Source organism: Lates calcarifer, linkage group LG21 (assembly GCF_001640805.2).
Source record: "Lates calcarifer isolate ASB-BC8 linkage group LG21, TLL_Latcal_v3, whole genome shotgun sequence".
In the NCBI taxonomy this organism is placed as follows: Eukaryota; Metazoa; Chordata; class Actinopteri; family Centropomidae; genus Lates; species Lates calcarifer.
The window spans coordinates 23,940,905-23,954,436 of record NC_066853.1 but is presented as its reverse complement, the minus strand read 5'-3'; the positions used below and the strand labels follow the sequence as shown (position 1 = coordinate 23,954,436).

At 40.0% G+C, this 13,532-nt stretch overlaps 1 protein-coding gene across 1 annotated transcript in view; it reads right to left on the bottom strand.

Moving 5' to 3' along the window:
- Window positions 1-13,532, bottom strand: part of zgc:153039 (uncharacterized protein LOC767698 homolog) — a 59,710-nt gene that overhangs the window by 13,405 nt on the left and 32,773 nt on the right. The window contains exon 9 of the mRNA XM_018684059.2: window positions 7,430-7,554. Within this exon, the coding sequence (XP_018539575.1) occupies window positions 7,430-7,554 (125 nt within the window). The remainder of the gene's footprint in view (window positions 1-7,429; window positions 7,555-13,532) is intronic.

The following is a 13,532-nucleotide window of genomic DNA, read 5'->3' as shown; positions in this document are numbered from 1 at the left end:
CTGTCAAAATATACTTATGTGTGTGCCATTTAAGTGCAAATAACTTGAAGGGGTCATGGAGTTGGGTGCAACACAGCGGATGGAAGTGCTTACATTTTTAGAGGATCATGTAATTGACCCCAATTTCTCTGCAATAACTGCAGCCGTGTGGATAAACAGCCATTATAGTCCCAGCTGTAATTACACAATACAGCTCAAATGACAGACTGGCTTCCTCCATGAATCAAATTTAGACTCTTTAAGAGGGGGAAAAGTAGCCACTCAACACTACGCAGCAGGAAAGTGCTAATGTACTGAGAGGATGGCAGGGGGTGAGACCACCAGGAAGCTAAATTAAAACAGAAGAAAAATATAAAGTGATTGTCATGAGACAGTCATGAGACAGTCACTTGCTTTCCTACTGGTCAAGTTTTCTTCACTGATAAGGAAGGGGCAAAGAAAAATGTGAGTAGGTCTAAGATCAGGAATGTGAAAGTGAACTTTCAAAGATCAAAGCTGCTGAGATCAATATTCAAAAGTCTTATCCAGTGTAACTGAGACATTAAATCCGGCCCATTTGTCAAAATTATTATTAGTAGACAGAAGCAGACGGATACTGGATTTTTGAGTTGGATATTGAAATTTGAGATACTAACAGCTGATATTGATATACTGGATGATATATAGCAGCTCTAGCAGTGGCAATGTCAGTCTGCAGGTTGATCCTCCCATGAAATTTGGTACAGACTTATACCTCCCCCGCAGAATAAACTATAATCAAATCAAATTAGATGAAATTTTATGTTGCCCAATACTTTGGTTTATGTCCAAATACCAGTGACATTCTCATCAGCTTCAGCTGTACTCTGTGTTTAATGCTAGCATACTAACAAAGATGGTGAACATGACTGGCTAAACATCGAGCACTGAGTGATCATGTTACCATTTAGCTCAAGGCATTGTTGTGTCTACAGAGCTGCTGACGTGACTGTGGGCTCTTGGTTGTGTTAATATACAAGCTGCTTTAAATTTGTTTCTTATGAAAAAGTTGTGACTGAGATAAATACTAATATTTACCATACTGTTGTGTCATTCATTCATAGTATCTGCCATGTTATAATAGGTGACAAACTGAAACCTTAAAAGAACATCTCCTGTTCGATTGGGGATTTTGCTCTTCTCCTCCTCCACTTTACTCCTGTAGATCAGACTTTTCTCCACTGATGTTCACAAGTTTAAATATATACATTTTTACTTCTCACCAATAAATGGACTGAGAACAAGAATCATCACTATACTGAAGTTGTCCTTTTTGAGGGAAAAAACTGTATCCCTGAGCTCTTCTCCCTTTGACATTGTTTGGTATATAGCTTCATATGGGCTGGGTTGATTAATATGAGCCTGCTGTGCAGCATTTACTTATGTAAACACCAGTTTTCAGGCTCTTTTAAATTCCAACAGTTGACTCAGTGATTTCAGTGAGTTTTCTATAACCATTTTTATCCCTTTAAATTCCAGACATATTATAAAGATTTTCTCTTGTCAGGATGGAAGAACCTCTGAAACTGCATTTAGACCACATGGGACACAACTCACAACTGAATGTCACACTAATGAAATTAGTTATGGGCTCAGAGAGAGAGAGGTTTCACTGCAGGTTTGCACTAGACTACCGTCTCCAAACTTTGCTTTTATTTCTTCTTGACTTGATCACTTAGCATCAGCGGTGGCCACAGTGCTCTCATCTTATCCCTCTCTCCTTCCCATTGGAGGGCGGGTGTAATTACGATAAAAGCTCGCCCACCCGGTCCGCCCTCCTCCACCCATCTCTTTTGTCTCTGCCGTCCCTCTATCATCAGTGGCAACGGTCCCCCCATACAATCACCTCACTCTCACCCCTTCTCCTGTCTCTCTCTTGTTCTCCAGCGACTGATGTCACTTAGCTGACACAGCAAAAGCACCCTGAAATAATCGCTGCCAATCAAGTCCTTAGAGACATTAAGAAAAAGAAACAGAGACCGATGAAGATGGAGAGAGGAGACCCGGCCTTTAGCCAAAAGACACGTCATAATTGAGGGAAAGTGGGGACAGAAACTTTATCCTCCCACACATACACACACTCGCTCAAACACAGCAGGGCTGCCAGGAGATGCCAGCCTCTATAAGTGAGAGGTCAGTGAGTGTATGAGACGTTACGTCAGGCAGCATCCCAACACTGGCACACCACCAGTGGAGACTGGACTGACCTTAAGAAACCACTTAAGAAGTTATGAAATCACAGACTTGGATCAGCTTGACATAATATGATAACCAGTGCACCCCAGTGTAACCAGTGCCTGACAGGATCAATCTCAGGTCATCTTGTTACCTGATAAACCTCCACGCAACACAATCAATGAATCATGTCATGATAATATATAATATAAGCTATTTTTGAATTATGTGTTGTTTACAATTAACAGGAGCATCCTTTCATAGCATCTCTTGTCTACTATTCATCTCTGAACAGTATTTCTGTATAGTCTGTTGTCTTTCTATTATTGCTATTGAGACGTCCACTGGATTTTACATCTCAGGTGTTGCAACTCAACAGCATCTTTTGTTAGACCCTTAATACCTGCATCTTTCAAATTTCTGTCCACAGCATGTAAGGCTGTTTGTTAATAATTTGGAAACTGAATGAGGTCACTTGATAATTTTTCTTAGACTCCCAACAGAATCACAGAAGACATTATTCAACTGTTTTGACAGGCTGGATGGTATTCCACATGACAAGTAAAATGACTTGAACAGGTTAAATCTGTCAACTTCAATCACTTCAGTCACTTCATTGCAACAGGATCAATTAAAGTTGACATACAGTTTGCAACAGAAAAAAACCTAAGAGAGAATCTAAGAGAAAAGAGGATAAGATCAGTGTAAATTCAAACTGACACAGGACAGCATCACAAAGGGTGATCTTGTAAAAGACCTGATCAAAAACCGAATAACCAAGCTCTGAATTTCTGGTCTGAACTGAGGCAGGCACCTTTATCCTCAGCCATCATCAAGTCATACTATTCCATTAACAGATAATGATTCTCTAACAACCAATTTTCCCTCATCCATCCGGACACAGTTGATGATCCATCTGGATTTTTACACCACCCCAATCTCATTTAATAACACAGCCCAGTCAAATCACTCTGACTCATATTTGGACAAAAGACAAGGCTGTGCAGAGGACAAAGCTTTTGTTTTTGGAGCTAATGGTTCAGCTGGTCAATTCACAGATTGTTACAAAGACAATCAAGGTGGCTACAGAGAACGTTGCTGTAATTTGAACATCAGATGGCACTGAGCTGGTAAAGGTAAGAGAGTAAAAATCTGTGTGTTTCTGTTTAGCTGCCAGTTGTTGTTGCTTCTCAGTCTAAGTGAAGGTCATTGCCTGGATGTGACAGAGTTCCACACTTTCCACAGACATCCTTTGGCATCAGTGTGGACCACTCAGCTGTTTCCTGAATCCTGGCCAGTGTCCTTGTGATACTGTGTGTATACGTGTTTGTGTGCGCATGCACGCATGTGTGTGTTCATGCGTATTTAAGCCACAAGTTCAAGTAGCCAGTGCCTGTGCAGCATCAGCAGCAGGACACACAGCACCCCCTGAGGAACACTCTACACAGCTGGAGCCACCACTGATAAAGCTGCAGCCAACACAAGCCTTCTCACACAAAACACACACATGCAAAGATAAAACTACAAGCATACACAAATTAAGAAAAACACTCACAAGCAAGCATATGCACACACAGATAGTCCAAGAGGCAGATGAACTCAAACATCAATGATCAGATAAGAAAAATTATTTAATCACCCAGCATGACTTAGATCTCAGACACATACACTCCACAGTCTCCAAATTGCATTGCACTCTCCTGTACTCTCTGAACAAGCAAGCACACACAAACACACAAACATAACACAGTCACTCTCACCAAGCAGACATCTTTTCCGCTACATCATAATTTCAATCCCTCTCCTCCCCTACACAACAGCAAATTTAAGGGAAAGGGAAATATTTCTGCTAAATTAGTTATGCTAATTACAGAGCAGTTCTCAGGGGGAGAGACGGCGCTAAATGGCTTTTAATTCTTTTCGCCTGGAAAGAGACGTGGGAGAGAGCCAGACAGAGAGAGAGTGAAAGAAGCAGGGAGCACAGGCAAAAAATTAATAAATAAACCAATAAACACACAAACAACTGGCGTTAAAATTTGCCCAGTGACACGGCAACAATGAACTAACGGAATTAACAACTCAAGAGAAGAGGCAGGAGGCCCAGAGCAGGCGGCCGGCCAGACAACAAGCCGCCTTATCAGCTCTGGGGGCCCCTGGTACCCTGGCCGACAGGGAGAGGAGACATCGACGGTAGGAAAAGTTTAGCAGCTAACTTTGTGTCCTGTAGCCTTTGCCAGCGGTCACACAGTGATAATGAGGTACAAGCAGATAGCACCAAACACTATACATGGAAGGCACCAGAGGAAACACTAGGCACTCTGAGTGTGCTATACGGAAAGTTATTTACTCTCACACTCTCTCCAACAACCACTTTTTAATAGAAGTACACACTGCATACTGCTGTTGACACTGCACTCTTGTGGTAGTTGCAACTGATGCATTTCAATGCTTAAAAATGTGACTGCATTAATAATACAACTTCAAAATTCTAAACTTTACAAAGATCTTGGACAATATCATTTTCCAAGAACTTATCGCTATATTTCTTTTGGTTTTAGGTGTTAGGTACATAAAGTTCTCAAAAATCACCATATGCACTTGGGACAGATGAGCAAGTCTTGGGGTAGAAGTAATGGTTTGGGTAGGTACGGGTGAATAATTAACAAGTATGTGCACTCTCAGGTGTTGTAAGAGTTCATTATTTCCCTCAGGTGAAAAATACACTTGAGAAGCTTTTCTCAACCTCCTCCCCAAAAATTCCTCCTTCTGTAAGCCCATTTTCATCACAATAACACAACAGGTCTCATATCAACGAGAGCTGCAGAGGAAATAACAACCCGTTAAATCCAATGTCAGTGGACCCTTGGACAAGCTTATGTTTGATACCAACAGTTGCAGCCTGTCTGCAACACAGCTACTTGTTTAGTTTCCATGACTATCAGCTGTTTAGGCACACAGTGAAACCATGTGTACTGTATTTGAGTCTTCTCAAGAAACACTCAAACTGCTATTTGAATTGTCAATTATCATGAACCTCTATTAATGGTAAAATGAGTTAAAAAAAACATTAATATATTCTATTTGGGTGGGACACTGGAGCTGATCCAGTGGTCCAGTGGTGGGGACCATCAATGACATCGACACTGTTAATCAAACCAACAGCATCAGAAAGCAAAAAATTAGGTGAAAAATCTGGACCTGTTTAAGTAAGTAAGCATAAAGTTGCATCAAGACAAAATTAACATACTGGAGTGTTACGTCTTACAATTGTCCTTTCTTTCTGCACACAAATAACAGTTTGATTTTTGAGCCTTGAATGAGTGTTTTCATATTTATGTGTACATTTCACTGTGCTTTCTGTCAATCACATGACACCATAAAAGAAGTTTTTTTAATGACTGGGGTAAATGTACATTACAAGTAGACAACAGTAAATAAGCTTAAACTCTAAATTAAACATATGCTATAAGGGTTTGGTTTATTTCCTGTGTTAATGAGAAGTTGATGCCACCAGACTCTGGAATAGTCTCCTATCGCACATTAAATCCTGTCCCACTACTGACAATTTAAATAAAACTTAAAAAACAACTTTTTTCATCTTGTGTTCAGTCAGTCTCTGAGATTCCCTCTGGATTTTGGCAATGTCCATTACTAATTCATTTTTATCTATTTCTTTGTCTTTTTACTGCATCTTAATCAGTTACTGGTTCAATTCAATTTCATTTCTCTTGATTCAATTTTGATTTTTCCCCTATTCCTTTACTTATCTATACTTGTACTGCTGATTCATCCACCATGATTGTAAAGCACTTTGGGTCAACTCCTGTTGTTTTTTAAATGTGCTATACAAATAAATGTGACTTTACTTAATAAAAGAGGTTCTTACCATTTTAAAAAACAAAACACAGGGACAGAATTATTTGCATTTCTCTTAAATATATGGTTCCATGCAGGTACATTGCAGTTTTAAGCACTAGTCAGATAGTATCATCTTACAGGTGAGTCAGTTCTCACCGTCTGTGTCAATGAGGTATTCAATCCCCATGCTGTTTTGTTAGAGTAAGACAAAGCTACCACTGGAGTGCACAGATCCAATATGGAGCTATCAATATAATCCACTTACATCATCCAACCAAATATTCAGAAGCACAACGGTTCAATAAATCCCACTGTGCCGAGAATCAATGTTACAAAAAGAACTTGTAGAAGAGAATAACCTCTCAGTCTCTTTGTTTGCCAGACGTACAGTATGTTTACACTGCTTGTTGCTGACTTGACTGATGTGTCCTTGGTGTGGAAAGCTGCAAAATGTTCTCACATGTCTTACAACTCATTTCCAACTATCACTGCAGAAGAATATATAACAGCAAATGAGGCGCTGGAGGCAATCTGTCATAACAATAAAGTGATGCATGGTGTTTAAACAGCTTCTCTCCTCTATAACAAATAAAAACAGCTGCAGTTATCATGTTTGAAATGTATTTTACAGTCAGTGGAGCAATTCAATCAAGGTAGGTATGTCTTTAGAAAAACAATACAGGTTATTGGATTTGGAGATGTACTTTTAGAGATTACAGATAGCACAGGTTTGGCTGACAACATATTTTCTGCGTGACACCATCAACACTTCACACAGAAAATATGGAATATCTCATAAAAAAGTTGCAGAGTGAATCAAATACTCTGGCCGTGTTGATGTCATGATATAATCATCGAGCTGCACACACACCAACTCTGTCCTCATGTTATGTGACTGTTGTGTAAGAATGACTTCAGGGAGCTTTTATAAATCAGGATCATTGCAAGGGTCCTAGCAAAACAAACTACAGACACACACACTGATGCACACACACACACACACACACACACACAACATAAATTTAAATCTGTAAGCACCTCCACACAATGGAGAAAAACATCCAGTTCAGGCTGTGCCCACACAAAAACAAATACACACACACTCACAGTTTTACTGGCGGTCCCTCTCCAATATGGGGCTATAAGGAGTGGCGAGTTTTATGTCTTTTAATTAGTACACTGTCGCCATAGCAGCATCCAGCTGGCAAACAACCACCTTCCTATAAATATGTTAACAACGACAAAGGTAGAAAGTACAGAAAAGAATGAGTGTGTTCAGTGAGGAAAAAGTACTACACAAAGTCCCATCACAGGGTGTCGGCTACAGGCCTTTATTTTAACAGGTGAACTGTGTGTGTGTGTGTGTGTGTGTGTGTACCTAAAATTAGGTGCAGAGGCCCACTCCAAAGCAAGGCAGGCCAAGTCCACAGCAGCATACACCAACAGGAAGAAAATGGTCACAATGCTGGCGATGGTGTTGAGCTTTCCAGAAAACAGCACCAGCTAGAAAGAAAGAACAAAACAAAGGAAGAGAGAGAAAAAGAGAGGGAAAGAGAAAAGAAAAAAAGAGAAAAAAAATTAGCATTCACAGCAAAAAAAGTCAGACAGAACAGTGCATTTTAATGCCATTTTCTTATGAACTTTTCCAGCACCCAACTACCGTTCGCTGCCGCCAAAAACATGCCTCTAAAAGATGACCTGAACAATGTGATTTAAATATTTACGTTTGTTTGAAGTGAAAATTACTTGACCAAAAATCTGATTTATAAGCAGCTGTGTCTTGCATGGGTTTTTCACAAGAAATAATTCAATTAACTTGTTAAAAATTCTTAAAATGACACCTACCCCTTCTCCCTCACCAAATAAATCATAAATTATAATTATGCAAATATTTCTGATTTTAAAAGTTTGAATGCTGGACACGAGATGTCTGTTATTCCAAAGTTCTACAAAATGCCACAGCCAAAAAGGAGGCCAGTGGGATAGTAGTGGACCCATGACACCCAGCTCTCTGCTTCTTCAGAAAAACTCCATCTGGCTGCAGGTTCTGCTACATCACGACCAAGACCACCAGACACCTGAACAGATTTTTCCCTAAGGCCCTCGCTCTCCTCCACAACCCATCCTAGCTCACAGCTCATCCCCTGACCGACCACCACACATCGTTGCCAAATTCTTGTGTACACTGCACATTTGCCACATAAAGTGATTCTGATGTGTGCTGGAGGTTTCAGGTTTTCATATTACACTAAGTCAGTTGCATACTGGGCCATGTTTGGTCCTGATGTCACAGGTCATTCTCCTGAGCACACAGATTCTACACATACTTTGTATTCAGAAAGTTTTCATTCCTCATCACTTTTTCATGTTTTGTAATGTTGCAGCCTTATTTGTTGAGAAAAATGATTGCCCTCATCAATCTGCAATCAATACCACATAATGACAAAGCGAAATACAGAATTTTAGAAATTTTTGCAGATTTGTTACAAAGGAAAAACTGAAATTGACATAAGTATTCAGACCCTTTGAAGTCATAAGTTTGTCCCATCTCCCCACAGGATTTCTGGATCTCAGCCAGGGTGAAACAGATCAAAGATGATCAAGAGAAATGGGGGGAACCTGAGCTAAATTTTGAGTGTTGTAGAAAAGGGTCTGAATATGTCAATGTGATGTTTCAGTTTTTTTCTTTTTAATAACATTTCTAAAGTCTGTTTTCACTTTGTCATTATGTAGTATTGACTGTAGATTGATGAGGGAAAAATGTTTTTTTTATGTTAACATGAGGCTCTAATATTACAAAATGTAGAAAAAGTGAAGGTATCTGAATACTTTCTGGATACACTATGGAGACTTTAAGTAAGTTGTTATCAAAGCCAGAGGTTCCATCATTTTTTAGTTGGGGATCCCCAGATAATTGAGCTCAAGTCCACTTTGATCCCAAGAAACCTCATGAAGATTTTTTGCTGCCCGATATGATTATGTGTCTGCACTGTAGCTGGGAACTGACATCAAGGTTAGATTTAACCAACATCTAGGGAGTGAGACACTTTTAAAATTAAACTGTTCAACATTTTCCTGGGGACCCTTAAAGGACCACTGGTGGTCCCCTGGCTCCATTTTAGGAGCCCTGATTCAGGCTAATGTTCAGTTTTAATTAAGATGTTATCTGGGCTGCTGTGCAGTTGCATGCAGTAATATATGTTAGTCACAGCAGCCATGTGACAACACAGTAGCTGAGTTACATTTAGACTTTCCAGTGCCTGATTAAGAGGGTCGTACATCTAATACTCCTGACAGCACATTAATGTATGAGGCTCACCTTTCATCTCTGACTGAGGAGTACTAGGTGACTCCTAATAGAGGAGGGAAATGATGACCCCATTATAAGTACTGCTCCATGCCATGTTCTCTGGCAACAGAATGTGTGAGCACGGCTGTGTGTGACTAACTGTGAGTTACCACAGAAGATGTGAAAGCCAAGAAGGAAAGCAGTAAGAGGCTTTCACCACTTCAACTCCATTACATCTTGGTAAAATAACCACAATTGTGATCCCATATTTGTGTCATTTTTTTGGCTGGCAGGTAGCACAATTAACTATAAATACAGAATGCCTATACAATATCATCACTTTATAAATTTTTTTGGCTCTGTGTATCAGCTCTTGAGGGAAATATTGTGCTTTTTAGCAGCTAAATGTCCAATTAACATTGGGCAAGAGGCACACTACACCCTGGACAGGTCACCAGTCCATCACAGGGCTGACATATACAAAAAATAACAATCACATTTACACCTATGGGCAATTTAGAGTCACCAATTAACCTGCATGTCTTTGGACTGTGGAGTACCCGGACAGAATCCAGGCAGGCACAAGGAGAACATGCAAACTCCACACAGAAAAGTCCTGGGTGAAACAGGGTTCAAACCCAGAACCTTCTCACTGTGAGACAAAGTGCTAACCACTGCCATCCTCATTTGATCCACTGTTAAAATAAAAAAATATGGTTGGTACAACTTAAAAGATTCAAGCAACTGTAGCAGGGAAATCAAAGTTTTTTACTGAAAATAATAAATATTTATTATTAATCTAATTTAATTAATTTATAATATAATCAGATATTATATTTATGATATATATTTATATTTATGATAAGAAAGAATCAGAAAAGGAAACAAACATGAATACCCCACAACAACAGTAATCACTATGATACTGAAATATGCACACTATGTTTATCCACACATGAGCAGCTATCATAACCATAGCTTAACCATTCATTCAGTGTGTAGATTACACCAGCAATACCAACAATCTCTGTCTTGAATTGTGGAATGCTGTGAACACTTTCAGGTTATAACAATGGAAATCTCCATTGCTTACCTCCAATCTGCATTCCTACTGTTGTGGAGGAAGAAGTGTGCATAAACATTAAATTGTTAAGGTACAAGCCATCATTAGCTCTTCTGTACTGAATGAAACATTTTTGTGAGTATTTCATCATCATCAAGTGTGCTTTCTTTATCTGTATGCGAGCTGTTGAGACTGATTGTGCAGAACAAAGAGGTAACTACTGTACTGCACCAAGGAAGAAACACAGAGTAGAGTCTTTCTCTCCAATTATCATGTGTTTTATGATTGGCCACTGAGAAACTCCACTGGAAGTTGGAGTATATTTTCTGAGTTCAAGGGCATATCATTGCAATTTATAGATGGGAAAAAGTTGTGATCACTGCATTTGTGACCATGAGGCAGAAGTAAACTGAAGGGGAGAGAGAGGAGAGAAGGTAATGATGGGAATTGAGATTAATGATGTCACATTACTGACAGGCGGTCAGAACGAGAGAGAAAATGACATGCGACGAACCAAGGGAGCAATGAGGATGGAGAAGGGGAGAGCAAGAGAAGAAGAGTGGAAAAGAGTAGATTGGAAAAAGAGAGGAGAGAGAGAAAGATGAGCGAGAGGAAAAACAGAAAGTGGGTAAGAGAGCATCTCTGACCTCTGGCAGTCAAAGTCAGTGGGTGTCTCTCCAGCGCTCCCCTGGGAGCGGGTTCTACCAGAGCATTAATTAGCCATTAACTCAGACACAGGCCAGCATGGACAACTGCTGTCATAGTGCACAAATTGTGTGTGCATGAGATGCATGCCTATGTGTGTGGGTGCGTATGTGTGAACACAGATTTCTCCTGGGTATGTTTCTGTGTGACTATTTGAAAGACTTTTTACTGGGAAGCTTGTGCATAAATTTCTTTGAAATAGGTGAGCTCACACAGACACTTTTACTAAATTAAAACAATTGAGAGGAAGCAGCTGAGTAATGCTTTGGACTACAAAGCAAATGCTCTTCCAGAAATGTCTGTGGGTTACAGGTAAGAACCGTACAGTGCTTGTTCTAGTGTGTTTGGGTTCAGTTACTTGTACAGCAGGACTAATGAATAGGTTTTTGGAGATTATTATGGCTCAAACTGAGAGTTCTGGTGGTGAAAATAAAATTTGAGACAGTTTTGGTTTTGTTTGTTATTTTGAGATAGTTGTGAAGAAGAAGCTAATTATGATGAGTAACATTCCGGTGATCGCAAATATTCAGTCTACGGAATGCCCTGAACAAGAGCATCTGGTAACTGCTGCCTGTACAGTTAGCTAGCCAAAATGTTGAAAATGAAGTAACATTGGGTAGACAAGTTCCGGGAATTCCATTCCTCCTCCTTCAACCTGTGAACGAGCAAGCTAATGGTGTGACACTGCCTCCACCACTACTTGCTGCTGGCATGACAGAGCTCAAAAGCTCACAAATAGCTTGCTCACTAGCAAGCATTGTGGAAAAAGTAACCTGAGATTTTCTCCAACCATTTTTATGATTCTGTAGAAAGCAGGACTTCTTTTTTATATGTAATCTTTGCGGTAAGGGATCTACAAAAAAGAAATCCCATAAAGTACAATAATAGTATCCTTCATGGACATTTAGTCACACCTTGTAAAGACTAAATTCCCTGGCCCAGCACTGCATCACTTCTTCTCTGACAGTTTTTCTGCAAATCACTACCCAGCTTCTGTTCTGCTGGATTCATCAGACTGTGATCCTAAGAGCAGTGGAGTGTGTAGCAGTGGGGATGACAGTCAACATGGAAGCAATGGTACTCTGCTACATCAGCAGTAATGCAGATGATGTACTGGACTGTGAAGAGCTCTTGATTTACCAGTCAGTCTATGTTGTAGTCCTCACCTATGGTCAGAAGAGGACTACTGGATGGATGGATAGATGGAAGGTGCTTCCATGAAAACGTTGCATTAAGTTAAAAGTGCAACTGAGTTTGCACCTTGAGGAATAGGACAAAACGATCATACATAGTGTTCAATAGGTCTTCACTATACAAGGACTTTTGTTTGTGGAGACTTTTATGTTACTTTGGCTGAAAAAAATTTCCTGATTGAATTGTCTTTTTACAGAAAACTGCAATGATTATTAACATCAGTTTTGTTGTTTGCAGGGCTGTGAAATTATTCGCTAATAATGTAAGTACTGATTGCATTAATTTTTGTAATTGGAAGATTGCAATTCCTTGGAGGGACTAAATAAAACTGATTGCTATGTATACAATTCTCTATCGCATTAATTTGTGCCAGGCTGCAGCTTTCTTTCACCTCACCAGCAGTATTCAGCCCTATCCACTTCACACTTCCCCATGAACTTTTTCTGTTTTTCTTCTCTTCTTGTTCTGGGGTCTGCCTATTTTTTCTTTACTTAAAAGTCCAATAAAAGAAAGCCATAGCTTCTGTTTTCTGCCTCCTCCTCCTTCGTATTCACCCTGCAGTGTGAGTGTTAGAGACGCGATAACAATCAGACTTTTGTCATCAGTGAATCATTCAAATGGCAGAGGAAGAGGCAGAGAGAAAGAGGACGAGAGAGTCAATAATCTCTGATGGCGGTGGTGGCGCAGCTAACGATTTCCATCTAATTGCTCCTCCTCCACTCCTGGAGAGTGGTGAGAGATGAGGAGAAGAGCACGAGAGAGGGACAAAGAGTGAGAGAAAGAGTGCAAATAATGACAAGTCATTCAGCCTTTAACACTCACCTCTGATAATGATTGGATAGTCAGGCCTATTTGCTCCTAAGATCCTCCTACTCCTCTTTGTCTCTATCCTCACCCATCTGCCAATATTTTCTCCTCAGTAAATATTGACGTTGTCTTTCCCCCACTCAGTAGACATAATAGACAAGAAAAAACACTGCAGGCAGATTTTTGCTGTTTTTGGACAAAGTAAATAGTGACAGTTTGCTCTCGCACCATTGTGCTCCTGGCCTCTGTCTGATGGGTCACTGTCTGTTCTTGAAATCATTCTTGCGTTCCTTCCCATATTTTCTCTCAGCAATGATTTTAACAAAACCTGGGAAATAATGTGTCTTCTTCTAGTACGGAGTGTCTCTCCTGCTGGGCTGCTGACAGAGTTGTCAGCCATTTTTAAACTTGCCATAACACCAG